The 26,921-nt window shown below is 46.0% G+C and overlaps 1 protein-coding gene and 1 non-coding gene across 2 annotated transcripts in view; both read left to right on the forward strand.

The window, feature by feature from the left end:
- Nucleotides 1-26,921, forward strand: part of Glb1 (galactosidase beta 1) — a 78,934-nt gene that overhangs the window by 27,627 nt on the left and 24,386 nt on the right. Inside the window, exons 6-12 of the mRNA XM_076577284.1 lie at nucleotides 1,507-1,687; nucleotides 5,470-5,528; nucleotides 8,866-8,987; nucleotides 9,067-9,107; nucleotides 12,628-12,740; nucleotides 18,278-18,352; nucleotides 26,660-26,749. Coding sequence (XP_076433399.1) covers nucleotides 1,507-1,687; nucleotides 5,470-5,528; nucleotides 8,866-8,987; nucleotides 9,067-9,107; nucleotides 12,628-12,740; nucleotides 18,278-18,352; nucleotides 26,660-26,749 — 681 coding nt within the window. The remainder of the gene's footprint in view (nucleotides 1-1,506; nucleotides 1,688-5,469; nucleotides 5,529-8,865; nucleotides 8,988-9,066; nucleotides 9,108-12,627; nucleotides 12,741-18,277; nucleotides 18,353-26,659; nucleotides 26,750-26,921) is intronic.
- On the forward strand, nucleotides 19,790-19,896 carry LOC143274422 (U6 spliceosomal RNA). The gene has a single exon (XR_013053049.1). It is a non-coding gene; the product is annotated as a U6 spliceosomal RNA (small nuclear RNA).

Consider the following 26,921-nt stretch of genomic DNA (forward strand, 5'->3'; position numbering starts at 1 on the left):
CCTCTGCCCAAGGACATGCAGGCTTTCCCACCCTCGGCCTTCCAGATTCAGGACACCGAATTGGCCCCATGTAATTGTTTATTTTCAGGAGAGGTAAGCCAGGCCGGGGCCACCTAGCATGGGTTGCACATGGAGTGTTAATCTTAGTTTTTACCTAAAATGAGTGAAGCCAAAATCAGGTGTGCTGGTTCATGCCTATAATCCCAGGACCCAGAAGGCTGATAGAGGAGGACGGCTGTGCGTTCAAGGCCAGCCTGGGCTACATAGTGAGCCCTGCACTGAGCTGCTGTGTGAAACACTGTCTCAAAACAATAACAAATGAATTTGGCAGTACCCATTTGCTTTTGGGGGGGGGGTCACTTTCTGGACTGAGGGCTCCCAGGTTCCTTGTGTCTTTTTCAGAAACCTAAGAACCACACAGTGACAGACAGCAGAGTGACCTCAAGGCCAACACAGAATCAGAGCCATCACACGGAGCCGTTGCTGCGAGAGAGCATTGGCTCCTGAAGTTAGAACAGTGGTTCTCCACCTGGGGGTCACAGGGTCACATATCAGATGTCCTGCCTATCAGATATTTACATCACAATTCCTAACAGTAAAATTACAGTTATGAAGTAGCAATGAAAATAATTTTTTGGTTGGGGGTCACTAGTACATGAACTGTAAAAAGGGTCCCAGCATCAGGAAGGTTGAGAACCACTGAATTAGAGTAAAACTCGCTAGTGTCTGGGGCCTCGGTCTCAGCTGGGGTTACTGTTGCTGTGATGAGACACCATGACCAAAAAAAAATTGGGGAGGAAAGGGTTTGTTCAGTTTATGCTTTCACATTGCTGTTCATCACTGGAGGAAGTCAGAGCAGGAACTCAAACAGGACAGGAACCTGGAGGTGTGTGTGTGTGTGTGCGCCACTGCACACATGTGGAGGTCAGAGGGCAAGGTCCAGGATTGGCTTCATTGCATACTCCAGGTTAGTTGGTTCAGGAGCCTCTGGGTGAGTCCCTTGTCTCTGCCCACCCCCACCCTATCCCCCTACCCCCATCCTGCCAGATTATAGATGCTCGCCATCCACCATGTCCAGCTTTTCCATGTGTTCTGGTATCGACCTTGGGTTGTTCGGCTTGTGCAAGCTAGCTCCTTTACCCACCAAGCCGTCTTGCCACCTGTTTTGATTGACAGGCTTGGGATATGGATGTCTTTTCCCACAATGCACCTGGTATGTACAATGCATATGGACATCCAATTAGACATATGTATAAGATTGCAAATAGGGGATTCTTCCTAAAAAGCTCACACAGAGGACATGGCTTGCTTCATTGCACATGCACTCCAAACCAGTTCAGCCTGGATCTGCCCCTGCCTCCCTTCCCGGATATGGGGTGTGTTTTGGGTGTATGATGTGAACTAGAGTTTCCAGGGATTGCTAAGGCTGCATTGGCATCTGGTGATTTCTCATTCTTCTTTCCATTGGCATCTGGTGATTTCTCATTCTTCTTTCTAAATACCCAGGTTGAGAATGAATACGGCTCCTACTTCACCTGTGATTATGACTACCTGCGTTTCCTGGCACACCGCTTCCGTTACCATCTGGGTAATGACGTCCTTCTCTTCACCACCGATGGGGCGAATGAAAAATACCTGCAATGTGGGACCCTGCAGGGCCTGTATGCCACTGTGGATTTTGGAGCAGGTTAGTATTTGTGGCAACTAGGAAATGCTGCTTAAAGTTGGTTTTCACTCACTGACTGTTGGGACAGCTGTTGCCTAAGCGGCTTGAGCAGATAGAATGAGGTGTCTCAGCATCTCCTTTACCATGTGAGCTAGTTGGCTTTGCATTACTGTGGCAAGATGCCTGAAGCCATCAATTTATAAAGACGGGAAGTTCAATCCACAGTCTGTTTGTCCTGTAACAAGAGAGAGTCCTTCGGGAAGGATATGATAAAGGAGACCATTCACCTCAGGAGCTGAAATCTCAAGAGCCAGAGAAGACACTGCCACAGTCTTTCAGGAACATGTCCCCAGTGACCTAAAACCTAAGCCCTCCTCTTGACAGGGTCTCTCATAGCTAGGCTGGCTTCTCACGCATGGTCTAGCCAAGGATAGCCTTGAGCTTCTGACCCCCTTCTTTCCATTTCCCAGGAGCTGGGGTTCTAGATGTGTGCTACCCCTGCCCTCAGCCTTTTCCTACTGTTCATCCACCTCCGTACAAGATTCAAGTGATGGGCCAGCAGGATGGCTCAGTGGTTAAGGGTGATTGCTGTCAAGTGGGATGACCTGAGATTGATTCCTGGGACCCACATGGTGGAAGGAGAGACCTAACACCTACAGGTTATCCTCTGACCACCAAGCATTCCATGGCATGTATGCACTCATGCATGTATACGTGGACGGACACACAAAGCAACTAAATAAAAATGTGATAAAGAACAGATTCAAATGGAGATTAGAGGTTTTAAAACAGGGCTGGAGAGACTTCGTAGTCGGACTTTTCTTTCCTGCCAGCCAGTTCCCAGATAACCACAAAGAATTATTAATTATAAAGGCTCAGCCAATTGCTCAGGCTTGTTACTAGCTAACTCTTACATTTTAAATTAACCCATATTTCTTATCTACACTCTGACACGTGGCTCGGTACCTTTTCTTGTTACATCAAGTTTATCTCCTTCTCTCCATATCTCAAGATTCTGAGACTCCTCCCCTTCTTCCTCATGCTCTCTTTTTGTCTGCAAGTCCCGCCTAACCTCTATCTGTCCAGCTGTTGGCCAGTCAGCTTCTTTATTAACCCAATCACAGTGACACATATTCATACAGTGTAAAGGAATATTCCACAAGACGGTACAGCAGTTAAGAGTTCTTGTTGCTCTTTCAAAGAACCAGGGTTTGATTCTCAGCACCCACATGACAGCTCATACATACAAACAGACAAAACACTTTTTATAATAGAAACTTTAAAACAGGCTGGAGGTGTGTCTCAGTAAATAAGAGCGTTGGCTGCTCTTCTAGAGGACCCAGGTTTGATTTCCAGCACCTACATGAAGGTTCACAATCATCTATGACTCCAGTTCAGGGGTGATACAGTGCCTTCTTCTGAACTCCATGGGCACCTACATGCAAGTACACAAACACATAAATAAAAATATTTTTTTAAAATGTGAGTTCAAGGCTAGTTTTGACTATGTAGCAAGTTCAAGGCCAGTCTAAGCTCTATGAGACCCTGACTTTAAAAGAACAAAACAACAACAACAACAAAAAAAAACCTTTTCAGGGCATAGTGTGCATAACTGTAGTTCTGGTACTCTGGACATGGGGCAGGAGGCAGGAGGATTGCTTTGACTTAGAGGCCAGCCTGGACTACAATACACAACATAATAAGTTCTAGGCTAGGAAGACCACATATTAAGACCCTGTTTTAAAAGATTCACACACGCCGGGCGGTGGTGGCGCAAGCCTTTAATCCCAGCACTCAGGAAGGCAGAGGCAGGCAGATCTCTGTGAGTTCTAGGCCAGCCTGGTCTCCAAAGTGAGTTCCAAGACAGGCGCAAAGCTACACAGAGAAACCCTGTCTTGAAAAACAAACAAACAAACAAACAAAAAAAAAGATTCACACACAAGGGGACTGGCTCAGAGGTTAAGAGTATTTGCTGTTCTTGCAGAGGACCTGAGTTCAGTTCCCAGCACCTACAGGCTCGCAACCATAGTCCCAGGGGATCCGACACCCTCTTCTAGCCTTGGTGGGCACTGCATGCATGTGGTACTCAGGCACACACTCAAGCACACACATGTACACATAAAATAATAAATAAGGGGCTGGAGAGATGGTTCAGTGGTTAAGAGCCCCTACTGGTCTTCCAGAGACTCGGGTTCAATTCCCAGCACCCACATGGCAGCTAACAACTGTCTATAACTCCAAACTCTGACATCCTCACACTTACGTACATGCAGGCAAAATGCCAACTCACATAAAAGATAAATAAATAAATAAATAAATAAATAAATAAATAAATAAATAAATAAATAAATTCTTTTTATAAAGAAGATACATAAAATGAGAAGCAGAGAAGGGAGGGGGAGGGGAGGAGTGGGGAGGACAGGGAATTGGAGGGGAGGGCAGGAAATAAGTAGTTTGAATGGCTGAGGCATACAGATAATCTTCATTCACCACAGAATAACAAAGAGTGGCCTCATCTCCTTGAACCTGCTAATTAGCTGGTAGATAACTGTGGCTCTCTTGTGTGGACAGAGCTATGGAGTCACAAGGAAGGTGTCTAGAGCAGGCCCATCCTGGAAGGGAGCAGCTGGGTCAGTGGCTGGCCAGGCATGCGTAGGGAAAGGGGGTGCAGTTTTAAAGGCAGACCTGTGGGCCTGTGTTCCGGCAAAGCCATGGAGGCCTGCTGAGGGAGACAGCTGTGGTGTGGTCCCCACACACCCTCACATGGGTGGCCTGGGCTCTTCTAGAGACAGTTTACAGAGATTCCATGGCTCTTTCGGCCTTGAATCTCCTGTGGATTAGGAGAATGCCTATGATGTGCATGTCTGGAAATTACAAAGGAACAGAAGAGGCGTGGGGAAGGCAGGGACTGTCTCACTCAGTTTACCTTGACCTCTGGTATGCTTGCCGCCCCCCCCCCCCAATGCTGGGGTCACACAGGCACCCATCACTCCCCCAGTTCATGTGCACTGGAGCCCGAGCCCAGCCTCGTGCATGCTGGGTAAGCACCCTACCAGTTGAGCTACACTCCAGCCCAATTTGGATTATTGCAACAAATGAATAAGCCAGGTGTAATGGTACACTCCTGTTCTCTCTCTCCGAAGACTGAGGCAGGGGGATCATTGAGTTGGAGATCAGTCTGTGTTGCATGGTGAATTCCATGCCAGACTGAGCTTCACAGTGAGACCCTGTCTCAGAAAAAATTAAAAGAAATAAACAAAAAATTACTGTATTGTTCACAGTTCTGGGCACTACAAGGCCCAAGATCAGGGCTCCCAGGGGTGCTGTGCTGAGTGAGGCTCTCCTTCTGCTTCATATATCAGCTTGTTGAATCCTTACATGGTAGAAAGGGGTGAGGGGTCCCCTCAATTATAAAACATTAGATGTCATTCATTCATAATGGGAAGGGGAGGGACTGGCTAAGTCACTTCCTGGACACTCCACATCTATAAGACAAACATTTTTTCATGTATTTATTTTTACTGAGGGGATGTTCAAGAGCTATGGAGCATGTGTAGAGGTTGGGATAACTGTGGGACTCATTTCTGTCTTTGTATTGTGTGGGTCCTGGGGATTGAACTCAGGTTATCAGCCTTGGTGGCAAGCACCTTTTTCCTTTGAGCCCTCTTGCTGGCCCTCCACTTCCTATACATTTTATATGGGATTAGAGTCCAACTTGTGAATTCTATACCAGTGACCATAGCAGGCTGGCTCAACTTCTTATGCCTTTGACTGACTTTTCTTCTCCCTCTTGAAATTTCCAGTCAAGAATGTCACAGAAGCTTTCCTAATCCAGAGGAAGTTTGAACCCAAAGGACCTTTGGTAAGAACTGGGTGTGTGGTATAGACTGTGGGCTTGTACCAACTCATCACAGCTGCTCCCAGAGGAGGTGACAGGCTGCAGAAGAGAACATGTACATCTTGGGTGTTATTTTTTATTTTGGCTCTGGGATGAGCAGCTGATGGGTCTTGGGGGTAGGGGATATAGCCCTTCTGGACTCCTGAGTGATAACTGGGGCAGTGACTGGGTCTGGGGTAGTTCCGGGCTCAGAACTCAGTGTGTAACCAAGGCTGACTGTGAACTCCTGAGCCTCCTGCTTCCTCCTTCCAGACACTGGGAATAATCGTGCACTGCCTTGCCCAGCTTTATGTGGTGAATCAGACCCAGGGCTTCCTGCATACAAAGGATGGCGTTCTACGAACATCCACAGGGAACACGCCAGTGGCTCTGATTTGAGGGGCCTAGGAGTGCCTGGGCCAGGATCTGGTTCACATGTGTATTTTTTTAAGATTTATGTCTGTGTAGAATCCCCCCAGAGCTGCCTGATGTGGGGCCCCGGGACCTGAACTCCAGTTCTCTGGAGGAACCACGGTTGCTCTTATCCTCCAAGCCGTCTCTAGCTGAGAGACTTGTGTCTTAACTCTCTGAGCTTCTCCACCTCACTTGAGGATCCGGTTGAAATGCAGAATTCGTTCTGCTGGGCCTGGGTGGACCCGATGGTCTGAGGAAGCACCAAGGATGTAGTTTTGCCGAGCAGCTCTGGGGCTGCTAGGAGTTGTGAGGCGGGGGTGGGCCGTCATCAGCCCCAGACTCTCCGCTCTAACCTCCTGGCTGTTGCAGGAGCTGGTGTTGGCTGTACACCAAGCACAACAAGCTTTGTTTGCAAAAGCGCTCTGCTGGAGCTCTTCGGGTGGAGCTATTTCCTGGAACCTCTCCAGGTTTCCTTTTTCATTTCTGATGTTTGAGCTGATGTTAAGTTGCTTGTGGACAGATCGTCCTCATGTTAGCTGGTGAGTCTCAAGATCAATATTCAGACAAAAAGAGTGAATTGTGTGTAAAGGCTCATTTGGAGCTGTTTCTTTGTTTTTAATTAAGGTGTTATGGGGAGCCCACCAGAGATGACCGCTCAGACACAGCTTATAGCCAGTTGAAAGTCTTTGGGGCTACGCTCAAGCACTGAGGACCTTGGTGTGGCCCTGATCATTTGAACCAAGGGGCTTTTAAAGGCAAAAACCATACCTCTTATCTAGCTCAAGAGCAGCAGGGAGGGAGATTTGCTCAAGCATGAAGTTTAGCAGAAACTATGATAAGCTGTTAGTTACAGGGGGATATTTGCTCAAGCAAGCAGTTTAACAGAAGCCGAGATAAGCAGTTATCTTAGGGGCTCTCTGTACAAGCAGGCAGTTTAACAGAAGCCAAGATAAGTTAGCTGGGGCATCTTGGCCTCAGGGCCTAGAGCAGAGCTGGATAATTTTCCACTGGATTGTCTGTCAAGGAGCTCAAGTTCTAGGTAATCCTGAAATGAACTCAGCAAAAATACAAGATGGAGGAACCTCTACACTGTCTTGCCCTGTCACACAGGGATTGAATGCAGGGCTTATACATGTAAGCAATTTCTCTACTGACAAGATAGATCCCCAGCCCTTGGGTTTTTGTGTTTTCATTTCCAATAGTCTTGCTAGGTGGTCTGCAGTTGGTTTCAGATTGATTAACTATGTAACCCAGGCTGATTTTGAACTCATAATCCTCCTGCCTCAGCTCACCAAGTGCTTGGGTTATATTTATGCACCACCATGCCTGACTGTATTAATTATTTATGAAAATACTGTGTTGGACTAAATGTTTTGGTGTTGGGAGAAGGGGGCATGGAACATTGGAGCAGCTAACAAAACTGATATAAGTATAAAAAAAGGATCAGTTGTCCCCAGCCTGGAGAGATGCTCAGTAGTTAAGAGCACTGACTCCTTTTCCAGTGGACCTGGGTTCAATTTCCCAGGACCCACAGGATGACTCAGTTGATTTTTTATTTTATAATTTATTTTTATTGTATGTTCATTGGTGTTTTGGCTGCATGTATATCTGTGTGAAGGTGTCAGAAGCCCTGGAAATGGAGTTACAGACAGGTATGAGCTGCCATGTGGGTGCTGGGAATTAAACCCATGTCCTCTGAAAAAGCACAGTGCCCTTAACTACTGAGCCATCTCTCCAGCCCCGGCTTTGTTGATTTTTAAGCCAGGTAGTGGTGGCACACACCTTTAATTCCAGCAACCCCAGTGCCCAGGGAGGCAAAGGCAGGTGGATTGCTATTGAGTTCAAGGTCAACCTGGTCTACAGAGTAAGTTCCAGGGAAGCTGAGGCTATCCAGAGAAACCCTGTCTCAAAAAAAAAAAAAAAAAAAAAGAAAGAAAGAAAGAGAGAGAGAAAGAAGAGAAGAAAGAAAGAAAGAGAGAAAGAAAAGAAAAAGAATCAGCTGGGCGGTGGTAGTGCATGCCTTTAATCCCAGGATTTGGGAGGCAGAGCCAGGTGGATCTCTGTGAGTTCAAGGCCAGCCTTGTTTACAGAGTGAGATCCAAGACAGGCATCAAAACTACACAGAGAAACCCTGTCTCAAAGAAAAAAGAATCAGTTGTCCCAAAATATTCATGGGGGATTGGATATTGGACATGAGATTCTGAACCCTCGGATACTGGAATCAGTGGCTGCTCAGATCCCTTCCATAAAATGGTGCAGTTCTTGTAGGCTTATATTGTATATCCTTATCCTAGGCTTAAATCCTTTCAAGGTTGCTTAAACCTGATGTAGCACAGATGCTGTGTGGATATTTTACTTTATTATTTAGGTAATAATGATGGGAAGGGACAGAGTCTGCACATGCTCAATACTGATACAAATTTTTTGTAAAAAAAAAAAAAAAAAAAATTTTTTTTTTTTTAAATATAAAGTCTCATGTAGCCCAGGCTGGCCTCTGACTTACCATATAGCTAAAGATTGCCTTGAACTCCTACCTCTACCACCTGAGTACTGGGATTACAGGCGGGTTATCACCATACCCAGTTTATTGCAATGCTGGGGATGGAACCTAGGGCTTCATTCATGCTGGACAAGCATTCTCCCAATGCAGCTGCGTTCCCAGATGTTTCTGACTGGCAGTGGGTTGGCTCTACAATGCAGAGCTTGTATTGAGCAAGATGAGATGTCCCAGTTGGCTGACACTCATGGACAGGGTGTTGACCCCCTCCCCCAGCTCTAGGTTAAGCATGCACATCAATCTCCCTTACCACCTGTTCCTTGGAGAAGTGGACAGGGCATTACAGGAACACCTCAGCATTATTTGAAGGTCAAAACATCTCTTAAGTGCCACCCCCTTTTCCCTCTTCAGATCAATTCTGAGTTCTATACTGGCTGGCTAGACCACTGGGGCGAACCCCATTCCACAGTGAAGACTGAACTAGTGGCTGCCTCTCTCTATGACCTGCTTGCCCGTGGGGCCAGTGTGAACTTGTGAGTATCCAGTGCTGGGAGAGGGAGCCCTTTAGCTGTGCTCACAGTGAAGTCCATGTATTCTCTTGTTTCTCTGTAGGTACATGTTTATAGGTGGGACCAATTTTGCCTATTGGAATGGTAAGATTCACTTAACATCCATTAGTAAAAGCTTGTTCTGTTTCTGGTGCGTGATTTGGGAGACGGTACCTGTGGCCAGTTTCCATTTTCTGTTTCCATTTGTCTTCTAAATTTTCTAACACATAAAAATCATTTTAGTGTGTAAAAAAAAAAAAAAAAAACCTTAGGGGACATAATTTGATTGTTAAAGGTCTTATTTTCAGCCAGGTCTCTCTGGCAGTCTAGTGTGGCTGTGTGTGTTTGTTTACATGTTCTGCTTTGGGGGGGTGTGTGTGTGTTTATATGTTGTGCAGGTGCATGTGTACATGTGTGTCTGTGGATACCCATGTATGTGGAGGCCAGGGAACAACCTCAGGTATCCGTCCTCAGGCACCAGCTATCTTTTTTTTTTTTTTTAAAGGTCTCTCACTGATCTGGAACTTACCAAGTATAGTCTACCAGCCCCTGAGCCAAGGGATCCTCCTGTCTCCATGGCTCTGCCTCCCCTGATATTTCTCTCTCATTTTTCTGTCATTTTCTTGCTCCGAATCCCCACACACATGTGCCTTAAGCACGCACCGCTCCCCTGTGGTGCTAATAACTTGCCATGCAAGACAGGGTCTTGATTGAGTTCGAGCCCACATTAAGAAAAGCCGGGCAAGCCAGCAGTGGTAGTGCGCCCCTTTAATCCCAGCACTCCGGAGGCAGAGCATGTTGAGACCAGCCTAGCCGATAGAACAAGTCTCAGGACAGCTAGGGCTACACAGAGAAAACCTTGTCTCCAAAACAAAATGAAAGAAAAAGAAAAGCCAGGCATGGTGAAGTGAACTTCTGTAATCTTAGTGCTAGGGAGGGGAGGCAGGCAGACTCCTGGGCTTGCTAGCCAGCCAGTGTAACTGAATTGGGAGCTCCAGACCGATAGGATACCCTGCCTCCCAAACCAGATTAAGGGCCAGGGAGATGGTGCAGTGGTTACTGCCAGGCCTAACAACCTGAGTTTGATCCTCAGGACCTACGTGGTGGAAGGGGAAAAAAAGGAAGAAAAGTGACCCCGGAAACTGACCGCCACATAAATGCCATGGTACACATACAAACAAAATTAATTTTAACTTAGTTTTTTCATCCATTTAGAACAAGATGGGTAGCTCCTAGCTTATATATGCATATGTTCACCCGTGCATGCCCACACATATATGCCCACCTGCACATACAATGCACCTGTGTGTACATGCATGCACTCTCACACACATAAAGAACTAGGAAAAAGTCTCCAGTTGACCCATTTTAGTCCCCTGTTCATTTTACTCAGGCTGTTGCATTTGTGTCTGGAAGTTACACTTGTTGCATTCAACTACACACTACACACTACACACTGATCTCCCCACCCCCATGCCAGGCTCAGGCTGAGGACTCGAGGCTCAGCGTGGCCTGGTCTGCATGTAAGGTGTATGAAGCTTAGTGCAGGTGGAATAAAATAAGAACCCCCCTCGGAAGAGGAGCCACACAGAAGGTGAACTCCCTAGCTGAGGATGTGGTTTATAATCTCTGTGTCTCATGGGGAGGGATGTCTCTGAACCTGTGCTGCCCCTGGGGCAGGCAGACCTGATGGAGAGCTGTCTCTGAGAAGCAGGAAGTAGAGGAAGTCAATCCACCAATCTGTTGACCGAGTGGTCCAGGTCTTCCAAAGTGAGATTCTGTACGGAGAATTAGTGAGAAAGCAAAGGCTAACCTGATCCCCTCCGACAGTGGGTCCTCAGGCCCATCATTTGTGAACTTATCACTAAGGATTAGCAAACTGTCATATTTTGTGCCTCATTTACTTACAAATTAAGCTCTTGAAAAGAGCCATCGCGAAATCACTTTGTTCAGACACACCTGCGTGGCAGAGTGCCATCTGAGCTAGCAGACACGGGCCTTGCTGGTTCATGGCAGGCTGCAGTAGGCGCAATCTCAAGGGCTGCAGACATCCCTTGCTTGGTAGAGTGCCAGCCCAGCCTGCAGGGGGCCTTGGTGATTCACACCTGTGATCCCAGCCTTTGAGAGGTAAGGGTCATCCTTGGCTACATAGTAGTTTGAAGCTAACCTGGACCTTGTCTAAAAAAAAAAAAAAGAACAGGGCAGACAGTCTCTGCCCCACCCCCACAGGAACCAGGCTCTCCGTTTGGGGGGCTCGAACACTGTTTCTGCAGACTCCCCATGTGTCTTTTATGCATGGGTACATTTTCAGAGGACTGACCAGTATGACAGGGAGCCTAAACCTATGAGCATCATCTTTGACAATCTTGGGAGTTTCTAGTCTAGACTCTGTGCCTTGGACAGTAATATTTCTGGTCATTGTGTGTCCCCAGCCCCAGATCTCCTCATTGGTCTTCGTCACAGGTTGAGCTCCAGGGAAGTTGTATTGATTATATTTCCTATCGCTGTGACAAGACACCCACGGCAAACTTGAGGGACTGGGCAGGAGCTTCAGGTGGCCACATCACACCCGAAGTCAGGAAGCAGGGAGAGATGAGTTCTGGCGCTCCGCTGGCTTGGTCCTTAGTGTAGGACGCCAGCCTATAGAATGGGAGCGGCTTCCATATTCAGGGTGGATCCCCTCACCTCAGTTAACCGAGTCTAGAAACTCCCTCACAGACACCGCAGGGGTTTGTCTTCTAAGTCCCCTAGAGTCAGTAATATCAGCCCTCACGGGAGCAGGCCCCAAGACAGCCAGACAAGCCGATCCCTGGGTGTGTTCTCAGGAGCAACACCTGTCCCACAGAGAAATGACTGGGTGGAGAAGGCACATGGGGTGGGGTGGGGGTGGGGGGGCTGGGGGGAGTGATGTAACTCTGTGAGTGGCTTCAGCCTCTCTGAGGAACTCTGGAGCAAGGAAGGTGGTTTGTATGTCCGCAGCCTGATTGGTTGGTAGATAAGGTCTTTCCCTGGAGGGATGTGAACTGAGGAAAAGCAGGTCAGAGAAACAGCTGCTCTTCCAGAGGACCTGGGTTTGATTCCCAGAATCCACATGGTTTCTCACGGCTGTCATCTCCACCACCTGTCACTCCAGTCCCAGGACATCTGACGCCCCCTTCTGGCCTCTTTGGATCAAACATGGCATATATGCTGGAAAAACACATATACACATAAAATTACAATGAGAAAAGAGATGACCTTGAACTTTTGATCTTCCTGCCCTACCTCCCAAATGCTCAGTTACAGGTACATGCCACCACATCCAGTGTCCTGTGCTGGGGAAGTGCTTGACCAGCTGTATCCCAGCTCTGATGATTTGGGTGTTTATGTCTCTGTTTATTGTTTGTTTTTTGTTTTTTGTGACAGGGTTTCTCAGTGTAGCCCTGGCTGTCCTGGAACTTGTTCTGTAGACCAGGCTGGCCTTGAATTCAGAGATCCGCCTGCCTCTGCCTCCCAAGTGCTGGGATTAAAGGTTTGCGCCACCACCACCTGGCTCCTTAAATGTGTCTTCAATTTTCCTCACCCTAACCTCAGACCCTGAGCGAAACCTTCATTAGTGACCAGTGACATATTTCTTGTCCTCTAGGTGCCAACACACCCTATGCAGCTCAGCCCACCAGCTATGACTACGATGCCCCACTGAGTGAGGCTGGGGACCTCACTGAGAAGTACTTTGCTCTTCGAAATGTCATCCAGAAGGTGGGTCCTTTGAACCCGTGGCAAGCTGGACTGGTGGGGAGCCTGCCATGAACTCCTTATGGCTCTGGAGCTGACTTCCTGCCTGGATGAAGGGAGGCATGGGTTTGGGGTGCAGCCGCACCCGATGAAGACTTCATGAGTTTATCAGGGATGTTGTAGGCTCCGTGCCTTTCATGTGTAAGAGTGGGGTTAGGGTACCTAGTCATGCTGTAGGGAGAGCAAAGGACATGGGTGCGCCATCCTCGATGGTCTCTGACATAGTATGCCCAGCAAGTAGAAGCCAGAAGCTCAAGCATGTCGGGAGGGTAAGTGACAGACAACCTCAGTGTGCAGGGCTGCTGTGCACTGTGCTGAGAGATGCTGCTCTATCTGGGACAGGTGACTGCTGTTTCCTCTAGCTGGCCCTGCCAGCAGCCAGCCTTTGAAGCAGTTCAGGTTCTCAGGTGGGGTTTCCTGTCCCTGCGGTGAGTTAAAAAAAAACCCACAGTTTTTCTGCTCAGTCACCTGAGTTTTGAAGTTTAAAAAAACATAGGTTTTCTGTCTATAAGTGGTAGGAATTAAGTATCGTGTAATTTCAATTTTAAGCATGTGTTAAGATTTGTGTTAGGAAATACTTTCTTTTGTTTTTTGGAGGGATTTTTTTTTTTGTTTGTGTTTTGAGACAGGGTCTCTCTATGTAGATGAGGTTGGTACTTTGAGCTCACAGAGATCCGCCTGCCTCTGCCTCTTGAGAGCTGGGATTAAAGGTGGGCACCACCATAGCTGGCATGTTATGGAAAAAGCATGCAATAAACCAGGTGTAGTACACACCTGTAATCTGGAGGTGGAGGAAGAGGATCAGGGGTTAAATCATTCTCAGTTATATAGTTCAAGGCCAACCTAGGCTACATAAGACCCTGCCTCTGCCCCACCCACCCCGCCAAAAAAAAAGAGAGAGAGAGAGAGAGAGAGAAAGGGAAAAGTATATTCTCACCTAAAATTTTTTACCTTTTAAAAGTTTTATTTTTTTTTAAGGTGTGTGTGTGTATGTGTGTGGTATGTGTGTGTGTGAGGGGGTACCTGAGGATGCCAGAAAAGGGCACTGAGCCCCTGGAGCTGGAGTTACAGTTAGTTGTAAGCTCCCCGGCGTGGGTGTTCGTACTGTGAACTGCACTAAAAGAGCAGCAGCAAGCACCTTAACCACTGGAACATGAGCCCGCTGCACCCTAACTCTCCCTGCATACCGACTGGTTCTGTCTGTATGTGTGCATGTCTGTGTTTGTACCTATGTGTCTTCCTTGCTCGTTCCTCACCTTGTTCTTGAGGCAGGGTCTCTCACTGACCCTGGAGTTCACTGGTTGAGTTGGGCTGGCTGGCTGGTGAGCAAGCCCTAGGAATCCTCCCATGGCCACCCCCATCTCGGGGATCACAGGCTTTTTGTGGGGCTGGGGGTTGAACTCAACCGCTCCTGCTGTGTGGCAAGTGCTTCAGTTCGCATCAGAGCCGCATCAGAGCCGCCTCTGCAGCCACGCAGAGATCAAGTTCAGCTGATTGTGTGTGTGTGTGTGTGTGTGTGTGTGTGTGTGTGTGTGTGTGTGTGTAATTTCTTCATGCTCTCCCTTTTCTTGTGTTTCTTCTCCTTGTTACTTTCTCTTTGCTTTGTTTGAGGATGTTTTTGTGTTCTTGTTTCCCCTTCTTCTGGTTGGGAAGGTTTTTGGTGTATTTTTGTTTTCTTACCCATTCAAGTGTGTTATCTGTGCCCCTAGAAGAACCGGGTTCCCAAGGCTACTGTATATGCAAAGTGAATAGAACGCAGCAACCAACGCCCAGTGGGAGCCTCCCTGGTGCCCCGTCCTCACCCTCAGCACCCACCCACCTGCTCTGAGCTGACCACTGCCCTAACTTCCGTTGCCACTTATTAACTGTACTTGTTTTGACCTTGATATAAGCGATTCATACAACATGCACACCTCCATGTCTGCAATCAGGTAGCTCCACGCTCACTTACGGTTTAGAGTGGCAAAGAAGTCAGTTGATAGAGCACTCGGCTGGCATGCAAGGAGCCCTGGATTTGATTCCTAGCACTGTGTAAAGGGTGTGGTGGTGACGCCTGTGATCCCCAACATTTGGGAGCTGGAAGCAGGAGGATCCAGAGATTCAAAGTCATCCTTGGCTACACAGTAAATCTGAGGCCATCCTGGACTACAGGAGACCCTACCTGAAAAAATAATTTTAAAATATAATAAGGAGCCAGGCAGTGGTGGCACACACCTTTAATCCCAGCACTTGGAGGCAGAGCCAGGCTGATCTCTGTGAGTTCGAGGCCAGCCTGGTCTACAAAGTGAGTTCCAGGAAAGGTGCAAAACTACACAGAGAAACCCTGTCTCGAGAAACCAAAAAAAAAAAAAAAAAAAAGAAAGAAAGAATACAATAAGGAGCTGGTGAGGTGGCTCAGGGGGCACAGACACTTCTGTGGACCTGAGTTCGGTACCCAGTCCCCACAAGACTTCAGCTGGGCATGACGGCACATGCGTGGAATCCCACCTGGGAGGTGGAGGCAGGAGGATCGGGAGTTTCAGGTCATCCTCAGCTACCTTGAGAATTTGCCGCTTGGAATCGTGTTTTAACGAATTACTTAACGAGTGCCATAGCGGCTTCGGCTAATGATTTTATCCTCGTCTCGTTCCTTCGCAGACGGTTAAACAGGTGTGTGTCATGTACTGACTTGTGCTAGCTGGTTTTAGCTTCTTGGTACGTACAGGCCTCCTGCAGAAGGTAAAATCTGAACCAAGACTCCCAGGCAGAGGGAGAGAGCAGCGTGTTGGTGGCCAGGGCTGGAACATTGTCAGAACCCGGGCAGTGAGAGGAAAGCACCCTGCTTCTAGAGTGCATTGGAAGGAGCCGAGCCAGTGAAGTGTGGGATGGAAGCCAGGGTCAAGTACAGGACAGTTGCCTGCATCTCTTAGGCCAGACTGAGGCTGCTGTCCTCGGAGGAGGAGGAGGAGGAGGAGGAGGAGGGGGGGGGAGTTGAGCGTAACTGCCGCAGGGCTATGCAGGCTACAGGAACTGACCAGGAGGAGGGCGCAAGTTAGGGACTGGTGGTGATTGTGGCGTGTGCGTACACACCATCCGTCAGACTCAAACCACAGTGTGAGAGTGGAAAGCTGCACGTGCTGTGGCTCACACCTATCACCTCAGCCCTTGGGAAACTGAGGTAGGAGGGTTGCCGTGAGTTCGAGACCAGCCTCAGCTAGCCACAGTGCAAAATCCTGTCTCAAGGAGGGAAGGGACGGGGAGGAAAGGGTGAGAGGGAGAAGAAGTGAGAGTGTAGCCGCTAGTGTTTTCCTGCGGCAAGTGTGAGAGGAAGGTAAGAGGCAGATGCCTCAGGCCGGGCGGGGAGATGGCTCATGAGTAAAGAGCTTCTCACCAAGGCTGAGGACCCGAGTTCAAGTCCCAGGATCCACAGAGAGAAAACTGACCCCTGAAGGTTGTCCACTGATCTCCACATGCAAGCTGTGGCAGTGTACGTACACACACACACACACACACACACACACACACACACACACACACTAAAATTTTAGATATAAAAACCCAACAACATGCCAGGTAGTTGAGAGACAGAGGCAGGTGGATCTTTGAGTTTGAGGCCAGCCTGGTCTACAGAGCAAGTTCCAGGACAGCCAGGGGAACACAGAGAAACCTTGTCTTAAAAAATAAATAAATAAATAAATAAACCCTATAATAACCAGAATCAAATGTCTCTCACTGGAGTTGTCACTTCTGTGTTGGAGATCACGTGTGTGGGATGTGTGATTGGTTTTTTCGAGACAGGGTTTCCCTGTGTAGTACTAGCTGTTCTAGAGTTCGCTCTGTAGACCAGGCTGGTCTCGAACCCAGAGATCAGTGTGCCTCTACCCACCCACCAAGTGCTGGAATTACAGGCCTGGCTCTGGAATGACTTCTTTTAAAAGGCACAGTGGAGCCTTCTGTTTGTCCCCCAGTGCTGGTGGTCACACCCAGGGCTTTGCACATGCTAGACCAGCGGTCTGCCACCAAGTAACACCGCTGGCCCTTAGCGGTCTTTCTCATGGGATTTGTAGGTATGTAGGTAACAGATTTGTTAAAGTATCTGGAATATTTGCTGCCATGAGAAAGGGAAATATCTAATGACAAGTGTCCCATGTAGACTCTGCCTGGCTCCTCTCTTCTCCAAAGACATAGGGAGGAGGGGAAGTCTCTCCCTGGGAACCAAGGTTAAGGGTACCCAAAGGAGAGAGACATAGCTCCCTTGGACTCTGGAGAGAATGGCCTCCCAGCAGGCTGCATAAGCCTGTACTCACTGATAAAGGTCACGTGTGACTCTTCAAGGCATCAAGGCTTGACACACTTATGACATTTGCATTTTTGTAAGGTACTGTCTTTGGTGTGGGTAAAGCCGAACCAGACATGGTTAACACTTTGACCATAAATCTATAGTTCCTCCCTCGCCTATCCTGGTTAGGCAGTGGTGGCTCTATTTTTATGAGCTCTTGAATTAATTGGTAACGTGTTTTAATAATTCTATATATAGAGAGAGTGTGTGTGTGTGTGTGTGTGTGTGTGTGTGTGTGTGTGTATCTTTCGGTATCTTTCCCTGTCTCTCTGGTCTATTGTTTGACGTAAGGTCCCTCACTGGACTCTGAGCTTGCTGTATCAGCTAGACTGACTGCCTAGCAAGCCTGGGGATCCCCCCTACCTCTGTATCCCCTGGTGCTGGGTTACAGATGTGTGCCACCACACCTGGCTTTCCTGTGAGTCCTGAGGATCTGAACCCAGGTCCTCATGCTTCCGTGGTGGGCAGGGCATACCACCCACTCAGCCACCTCCCCAGCCCAGCCATTGGCCTCTGCCTCGCCTCTGAGCAGAGTCGCTCATGCCGATTTCTGGCTGTGTAATAATATGGGAATCTTTAACACATGACAGTATGAGGTTCACACAGCCTCTGCAGGTGTTCCTCACACTGGCCAAGGACTGTTTATAGCTACAGCTACCAAGCGTCGCCACACAAGATGCTAAATAGAATCTGTTGGAGGGTGAGTGAAAATAGGAGACTGGAGCATGACAAGCCAGTTCCTGTGGACCCTGCTTGATTCCCTGGGTGGGAAAGAGCCGCTCTCTGCTGAGTTTGCCCCCTAAATGCTCTGACAGGCCGTATTGATGGCCAGTCTGAAAGCCATGTTTCGAGCACAGATGATGATGATAATGGAGAAATAAAGGATAAGAGATACAGCATTTGTGTGTATTTGCTTATTTTCTGAAACATTAATTAATTACCTGGGTAGGAGGTTATGATCTTGCTAAGTAATAAACTAGTATTACAATTAAACAGAGATGAGGCGTGGTGGTACATGATTTTAATCCCAGCACTCAGGAGGCGGCATCAGATGAATCTCTTGAGTTCAAGGTCAGCCTGGTCTACAGAGTGAGTTTCAAAACAGACAGGGCTACCCAGAGAAATCCTGTCTGGAAAAGGGGTTAACAGTTTTTTCTCTTCTCTTCCCCAATCCCTTTTATAGTTTAAAGAAGTCCCAAAAGGTCCTATCCCTCCGTCTACACCCAAGTTCGCATATGGAAAAGTTGCTCTGAGAAAGGTAAGATGGCACAGGGTCGGGAGTGTGGCTCAGTGGGTAGAGTGCTTGCCTGGCATGCGTGGAGCCCTGGGTTCCATTCCCAGTGCCTCATAAACCAGGCACACACCTGTCACCCCAGCATTCAAGAGTAGAGACAGGAGGATCAGGAGTTCAAGATCGTCCTTGGCTACATAGTGAGTTAGAGGCTGGCCTGGACTACATCAAGATCCTGTCTCAAAAGAAAAAAATGTCAAGTCTTCACTGAGAATCAGATGGGGAGACACAGTGAGTGACAGTGTCTCAGGCCGGGGAGGGGGGGGGTTGCCGCTTTTCTCTGAATCTGTTTTCTGAGAGCTGGTGGTGACTGATGTTCTCAGGGAACGAGGTGGAAGCTAAGAAGATAGGGATGTAAACTGACAGCATGCAAAGACACACCACCAAGAGGGAGAGCTGTTCTTGGACACTCGGGTCATTTTGGTCCAAGTCTTGGCTTTCAAAGGCAGTGCCGTGGGCTGCTGTGGGCACGCCATCCTGCTCTGTTACTCTGTCCAGTGAGGCTTTCTCCCATCGTTTACCTTTTCATTTTTTCCTTTATTACATTTATTTTTGGGGTTGGGAGACATGCATACCCTGATGCTCAAATGGAGGCCAGTGGAGAACATGAAGGAGTCCGTTAGCCCTGTCTGCTGTGGGACTCTACTGACTCGAACCCGGGTCATCAGACACGGTGATGAGAGCCCTTACCTGCTGAACCAGCTTGCCAGCCCCATCCACCCCTTTTTAATGAGTTCCTCCAAGCCCCAGGATTTTTTATATCCAAAAATTGTATCCCAGTGGCTTATTGGATACTGGAACATCAGAGGAAAAATATAGAAATTAATCATTAATAAGAAGTGAGGTCATTTTATTCTGGGGAAACAGGAGAGAGTTACTTAATGGTTGGGAGGAGGGATGTACCAAAATTGGTTTGTTTTGACTCTCTGGGTCTTCAGGTTTTCCCCTCGACCCATCCCTTACTCCTACATGTATTCGTTAACAAGAAAAAGAAGAAAACATGAACAGTCACTTATTTCTTAAGAATCTTGAAATTCTAAAATAGCAACATATGTTTTTATCTTTAAGCCAAACGCCAAACACCACGGTGTAGTTTTTCCATTCGAAGCCCTCTGGCTTCTGGTTGGCTGGTGGTGCTTCTGTAATAGTTTCCACCACCTAGTGTGGAATCCTGTGCCACATTCTACAAAGAATGTTGTCTCTGATAGGAATCTCTTCTTAGATTAATCATGCCTGAATCACGCTTGGACAGGGAAGCTTATTCTTCTCTGTAGCTACCTAAGACAAAATAGTTGCTTGGTTTTAAAACAGTAAAAAGTTCTTTTATGCGATATAAAATAACCTCAAATGTTTAAAACAGCAGCAATAATAAGCTGAAAAACATTTTTTAAAAAATACAGCTTAGTGCTCGCTTCGGCAGCACATATACTAAAATTGGAACGATACAGAGAAGATTAGCATGGCCCCTGCGCAAGGATGACACGCAAATTCGTGAAGCGTTCCATATTTTTATAAAACCAGATTTAATCAATACCTGTCCACAAACCCAGCCCTACAGAAAGCACTAGAAGGGAAAATTCAACCCAAAGAAGCTAAACACATCCATGAAAAATCAAGCAATAGATAATCCTACACCAACATACACCACAGAAGGACAACACAACACAACCAAAAAAATAACAGGAATTAACAATCACTGGTCATTAATATCCATCAATATCAATGGTCTCAACTCACCTATAAAAAGACACAGGCTAACAGAATGGATTAGAAAACAGGACCCATCCATATGCTGCATACAAGAAACACACCTTAACTCCAAAGACAGACACTACCTCCGAGTAAAGGGCTGGGAAAAGGTTTTCCAAGCAAATGGACCTAAGAAACAAGCTGGTGTAGCTATCCTAATATCTAATAAAATAGACTTCAAACTAAAATCAATCAAAAGAGACCAGGATGGACATTACATATTCATCACAGGAAAAATCCACCAAGATGAAGTCTCGATTCTAAACATTTATGCTCCAAATACAAAAGCACCCACATTCATAAAAGAAACACTACTAAAGTTTAAAACGCACATCAAACCCCACACATTAGTAGTGGGAGATTTTAACACACCACTCTCACCAAAAGATAGATCTACCAGACTGAAACTTAACAAAGAAATAAAGGACCTAACAGATGTTATGACTCAAATGGACCTAATAGATATCTACAGAATATTCCATCCTAACACAAAAGAATATACCTTCTTCTCAGCACCCCATGGAACCTTCTCAAAAATTGACCACATGCTTGGACACAAAACAAATCTCAACAGATACAAAAAAATTGGAATAACCTCCTGTATTTTATCAGACCACCAAGCCTTAAAGTTAGAACTCAATAACAACAAAAATTATAGAAAACCCACAAACTCATGGAAACTGAATAATACCCACCTGAAACATCAATGGGTCAAGGAAGAAATAAAGACAGAAATTAAAGAGTTCCTAGAATTCAATGAAAATGAAAGTACAACATACCCAAACTTATGGGACACTATGAAAGCAGTGCTAAGAGGAAAATTCATAGCTCTAAATGCACACATAAAGAAGATGGAGCAATCCCATACCAATGAATTAACAGCACAACTGAAAGCTCTAGAACAAAAAGAAACAAACTCACCCAGGAGAAATAGACGCCAGGAAATAATCAAATTGAGGGCTGAAATCAACGAAATAGAAAACAAGAGAACAATACAAAAAAATCAATGAAACAAAGAGTTGGTTCTTTGAAAAAATCAACAAGATAGACAAACCACTAGCCAAATTAACCAAAAGGCAAAGAGAGAACACCCAAATTCACAAAATCAGAAATGAAAAGGGAGACATAACAACAGACAATGAGGAAATCCAGAGAATCATCAGATCATACTTCAAAAACCTGTACTCCACAAAAATGGAAAACCAGGAAGAAATGGACAATTTTCTGGATAAATACCAAATACCAAAATTAAATCAAGACCAGATAAACCATTTAAATAGACCAATAACCCCTAAAGAAATAGAAACAGTCATCAAAAGTCTCCCAACTAAAAAAAGCCCAGGACCAGATGGTTTCAGTGCAGAATTCTACCTGACTTTCAAAGAAGAACTAATACCAATCCTCTTCAAAGTGTTCCACACAATAGAAACAGAAGGAACACTACCAAACTCTTTTTATGAGGCTACAATTACCCTGATACCCAAACCACACAAAGATGCAACAAAGAAAGAGAACTACAGACCAATCTCCCTCATGAACATTGATGCAAAAATACTCAACAAAATATTGGCAAACCGAATCCAAGAATACATCAAAACAATCATCCATCACGACCAAGTAGGATTCATCCCAGGGATGCAAGGATGGTTCAACATACGGAAATCAGTCAATGTAATACACCATATAAACAAACTGAAAGAAAAAAACCACATGATCATCTCCCTAGATGCTGAAAAAGCCTTTGACAAAATCCAACACCCCTTCATGATAAAGGTCTTAGAAAGAATAGGAATACAAGGAACATTTCTAAACATAATAAAAGCAATTTATAGCAAGCCAACAGCAAACATCAAATTAAATGGAGAGAAACTCAAAGCGATACCACTAAATTCAGGAACAAGACAAGGCTGTCCACTCTCCCCATATTTATTCAATATAGTACTAGAAGTTCTAGCTAGAGCAATAAGACAACAAAAGGAGATCAAAGGGATACAAATTGGCAAGGAAGAAGTCAAACTTTCACTATTTGCAGATGATATGATAGTATACATAAGTGACCCCAAAAACTCTACCAGGGAACTTCTACAGCTGATAAACTCCTTCAGTAAAGTGGCAGGATACAAGATCAACTCAAAAAAATCAGTAGCCCTCCTATACACAAATGATAAAAGGGCTGAGAAAGAAGTCAGAGAAACATCACCCTTTACAATAGCCACAAATAATATAAAATACCTTGGGATAACACTAACTAAACAAGTGAAGGACCTTTTTGATAAGAACTTTAAATCTCTAAAGAAAGAAATTGAAGAAGATATCAGAAAATGGAAGGATCTCCCATGCTCATGGATAGGTAGGATTAACATAGTAAAAATGGCAATCTTACCAAAAGCAATCTACAGATTCAATGCAATCCCCATCAAAATCCCAACACAATTCTTCACAGACTTGGAAAGAAAAATACTCAACTTTATATGGAAAAACAAAAGACCCAGGATAGCTAAAAGAATCCTATACGATAAAGCAACCCTTGGAGGCATCACCATCCCGGACCTCAAACTCTACTATAGAGCTATAGTAATAAAAACAGCTTGGTACTGGTATAAAAACCGACATACGGACCAATGGAATCGAATTGAAGACCCTGACATTAATCCATGCACATATGAACACCTGGTTTTTGACAAAGGAGCCAAAACTATACAATGGAACAAAGAAAGTATCTTCAACAAATGGTGCTGGCATAACTGGATGTCAATATGTAAAAGATTACAAATAGATCCATATCTGTCACCATGCACAAAACTCAAGTCCAAGTGGATCAAAGACCTAAACATAAATCCAGTTACACTAAACTTAATAGAAAAGAAGATAGGAAGCACTCTTGAACGCATTGGCACTGGAGACCATTTCCTAAATATAACACCGACAGCACAGACCCTGAGCACAACCATTAATAAATGGGACCTCTCAAAACTGAGAAGCTTTTGCAGGGCAAAAGACACAGTCAATAAGACAAAAAGACAGCCAACAGATTGGGAAAAGATCTTCACCAACCCCACATCTGACAGAGGATTGATCTCCACAATATATAAAGAACTCAAGAAACTAGACATCAAAGCACTGAACAGTCCAATTAAAAAATGGGCTAAAGAGCTAAACAGAGAATTCACAAAACAAGAACTACAAATGGCTGAAAGACATTTAAAGAAATGCTCAACATCCTTAATCATCAGAGAAATGCAAATCAAAACGACTCTGAGATACCACCTTACACCTGTTAGAATGGCTAAGATCAAAAACACCAATGACAACCAATGTTGGAGAGGATGTGGAGCAAAGGGAACACTCCTCCACTGTTGGTGGGAATGTAAACTTGTACAACCACTATGGAAATCAGTATGGCGGTTTCTCAGAAAATTAGGAATCAAACTACCTCAAGACCCAGCCATCCCACTCTTGGGCATATACCCAAAGAATGCTGATACATACCATAAAGATACATGCTCAGCTATGTTCATAGCAGCACTATTTGTAATAGCCAGAACCTGGAAACAACCTAGATGCCCATCAACGGAAGAATGGATGAAAAAAATGTGGTACATATACACAATGGAGTACTACTCAGCAGAGAAAAACAATGAAAGCATGAAATTTGCAGGCAAATGGATGGAACTAGAAAAAATCATCCTGAGTGAGGTAACCCAAACCCAGAAAGACAGTTATGGTATGTACTCACTCATTGGTGGATTCTAGATATAAAATGAACAATCAGACCACAACCCATAGAACCATAGAGGCTATATATATAGCATGGAGGTCCCTAGGACGACTGTGGCATATAATAAATTTCAGTTTTACTCAATTATTGAAAAAAAATAGCCAAATGAATGGAAACACATGAACTATGAACCAAAGACTGAGGGGCTCCCAGCTGGATCAGGCACTCTGAATAGGTGAGACAGTTGATTGGCTTGATCAGTTTGGGAGGCATCTAGGCAGTGGGACCAAGTCCTGTGCTCATTCCATGAGTTGGCTGTTTGAAACCAGGAACTTATGCAGGGACACTTCGCTCAGTCTGGGAGGAAGGGACTGGACCTCCCTGGACTGAGTCTACCAAGTCGATCGCAGTCCTCGGGGGAGGACTTGTCCTGGAGGAGGTGGGAATGGAGGGTGGGCTGGGGGTAAGGAGAGGGCGTGGGAGGGGGGAGAATAGGGGAACCCATGGCTGATATGTAGAACTGAATGGTATTGTAAAATAAAAAATATATATCAAAAAAAAAAAAAATACAGCTTAGTGCCATGAAGGAAATCAGCACACTGGGCGTGATAGCTCATGCCTGTAATCCTAGCACTTTGGAGGCTAAGGCAGGAGGATTGCTGTTATGTTCAAGACCAGCCTGTGCTATATAGTTGAGTTTGAGGCTAGCCTGGGCTATAGAGAAAGATTCTGTTTCCAAACAAAACGATGAGGGGGAGCAAATGTGTTGGCACATGCTTGGGAGTGGGAGGTAGGAGGGTCAGATGTTCAGGGTCATCATTTTGGCTACATAGAAAGTTCCAGCCTGGGCTACAGGAGACACTCACTGTCTAAAAAACTCAAAATACATAAAGGGAGGGAGGGAGGGAGAGAGAGGGAGGAGAAGTCAGCATACAACTGTATTCAATTTATTACAAAACATAGTATATGGGATTAAAGTTTTTCATTTATTTAAGATGTGTGTGTGTTTACACATGCACAGGAGAGAGAGAGAGAGAGAGAGAGAGAGAGAGAGAGAGAGAGAGAGAGAGCGCATTTGTTCGCCCTCATACACACTGTGGAGGTCTGAGGGCAACTTTCAGGAGGCTTAGAACACATGCCACATAAGCTTGGAAGACAGTGAAGCGACTGAACAAAGCACGTGACATGGTCGCGGCAGATCTAATCTTAGAGTTATTTGCCTCTAGCTACTATCTTTGCCTCAGAGCTCTTCCTCCCTTGAAAACCTGTTGTAATGCTGCAGAGGCGGCAGCCTCAGAATCTTGGCTGTCATTCATTTGGAAGCCTTTCTTAGATAGATAGCTCTGAGCTGTATTTCTGAATGGGTGCACTTCAAGCTTTTTTTTTTTTTTTTTAATTTTATGTGAAATAATGTGAAGGTATCAGATCCCCTAGAACTGGAGTTACAGACAGTTGTAAGCTGCCATGTGGGTGCTGAGAATTGAACCCCCGAGTCCTCTGGAAGAGCAGCCAGTGCTCCTAACTGCTGAGCCATCTCTCCAACCCCGAAACTCTTTTTTTTTTTTTTGCGCCTTTCCTGGAACTCACTCTGGAGACCAGGCTGGCCTCGAACTCACAGAGATCCGCCTGCCTCAGCCTCCCAAGTGCTGGGATTAAAGGTGTGCGCCACCACCGCCCAGCTCCGAAACTCTTTCTAAGACTGCCATCATTTACATTTTCATCACGAGTTAGGAGCAGGGGCCTAAAGAGATGGCTCAGCAGCTAAGAACACTGACTGCCCTTTTTTTTTTTTTTTTTTTTTAAGTTTAGTTTTGCTTTGTTTGAGATAGGTTTTGTCTATGCCATCTTGGATGTCCTGGGTCTCAATATCTAAATCAGGCTGACCTCAAAGTCACATTTGCCTGCCTCCCAAGTTCTGGAATTAAAAGTGTGTGCCACCATGCCCAGATCTGACTACTGTTCCAGAGGAGCCAGGTTCCATTCCCAACACCTACATGAGTGACTCCAGTTCCAGGATCCAACGCCCTCTTCTGGCCTCCTCGGGCACTGCACACACACAGTGCACAGACACACATGCAGGCAAAACACACACCACACACACACACACACACACACACACACACACACACACACACACACACACACGAGAAAACAGGAAAGAGCTGGGAGCAGTTAGGGCACTAGTGAGGCAGAGGCTGGTGGATCTCTGAGTTCGAGGCCAGCCTGATCTACATAACAAGTTCCAGAACAGCTAGGGCTACATAGTAAGAGCCTGTCTCAAAATAAATAAATAAATAAATAATGTTAAGAGAGGGGCCTGGGGCTGCAGCTCAGCGGTAGAAATCTTGCTTGTCCACCTTGTGGGAAACTCTGGGTTCAGTCCCCAGCACTGCAAAAGATACAAATAGTAAGAAATAAAGGCTATGCATTAGCTCAGTTAGTGGAGGGCCTGCTTGGCTTTCAGAAAGCCCTGAGTTTGAACCCCCCCAGCATTCTGAAATAAGATGGGTGTGTAGCACGTTTACATAACCCCAGCATTTGGGGGTTCAAGGTCATCCTTGGTCACATAGCAAATTTGAGCCCTGCCTGGGACACATGAGACTGTCTCAGAAAGAAGGGGGTGGGGGAGAGGGAAAGAATGAGGAAGAGGAGAAGCGGAGTGAAATCGAAGGTGATTGTGAAGCAAGTGTAGAGGCTTAGGTCAGTGTCTTTGGTAATTCAGAGTAACGGGACCCCCAGCGCCCTCAACCCTACCCCACCCTGCTCACTGGGGACACCACGCTGAGTCTTTTTTTGCTTCTCTTCAGTTCAAGACGGTGACTGAAGCTCTGGACATCCTGTGTCCCAATGGACCTGTGAAAAGCCGTTATCCCTTGAAGTTCATCCAGGTGAAACAGGTAGGTCCCCACAGGCAGGGAACACGTTGTCTGTCTTCTCCTGGCAACATGGGTGTTTCCTCATCACTTCCTGGGCATCGATATTTTAATACTGAGAAATGGCAGTTTAGAGCTGAGGACAGGGCTTCTTTGTAAGGTGCTTGCCTGGCATGAGCAAGGCCCTGGGTTCGAT

Source organism: Peromyscus maniculatus, chromosome 7 (assembly GCF_049852395.1).
Source record: "Peromyscus maniculatus bairdii isolate BWxNUB_F1_BW_parent chromosome 7, HU_Pman_BW_mat_3.1, whole genome shotgun sequence".
NCBI lineage: Eukaryota > Metazoa > Chordata > Mammalia > Rodentia > Cricetidae > Peromyscus > Peromyscus maniculatus.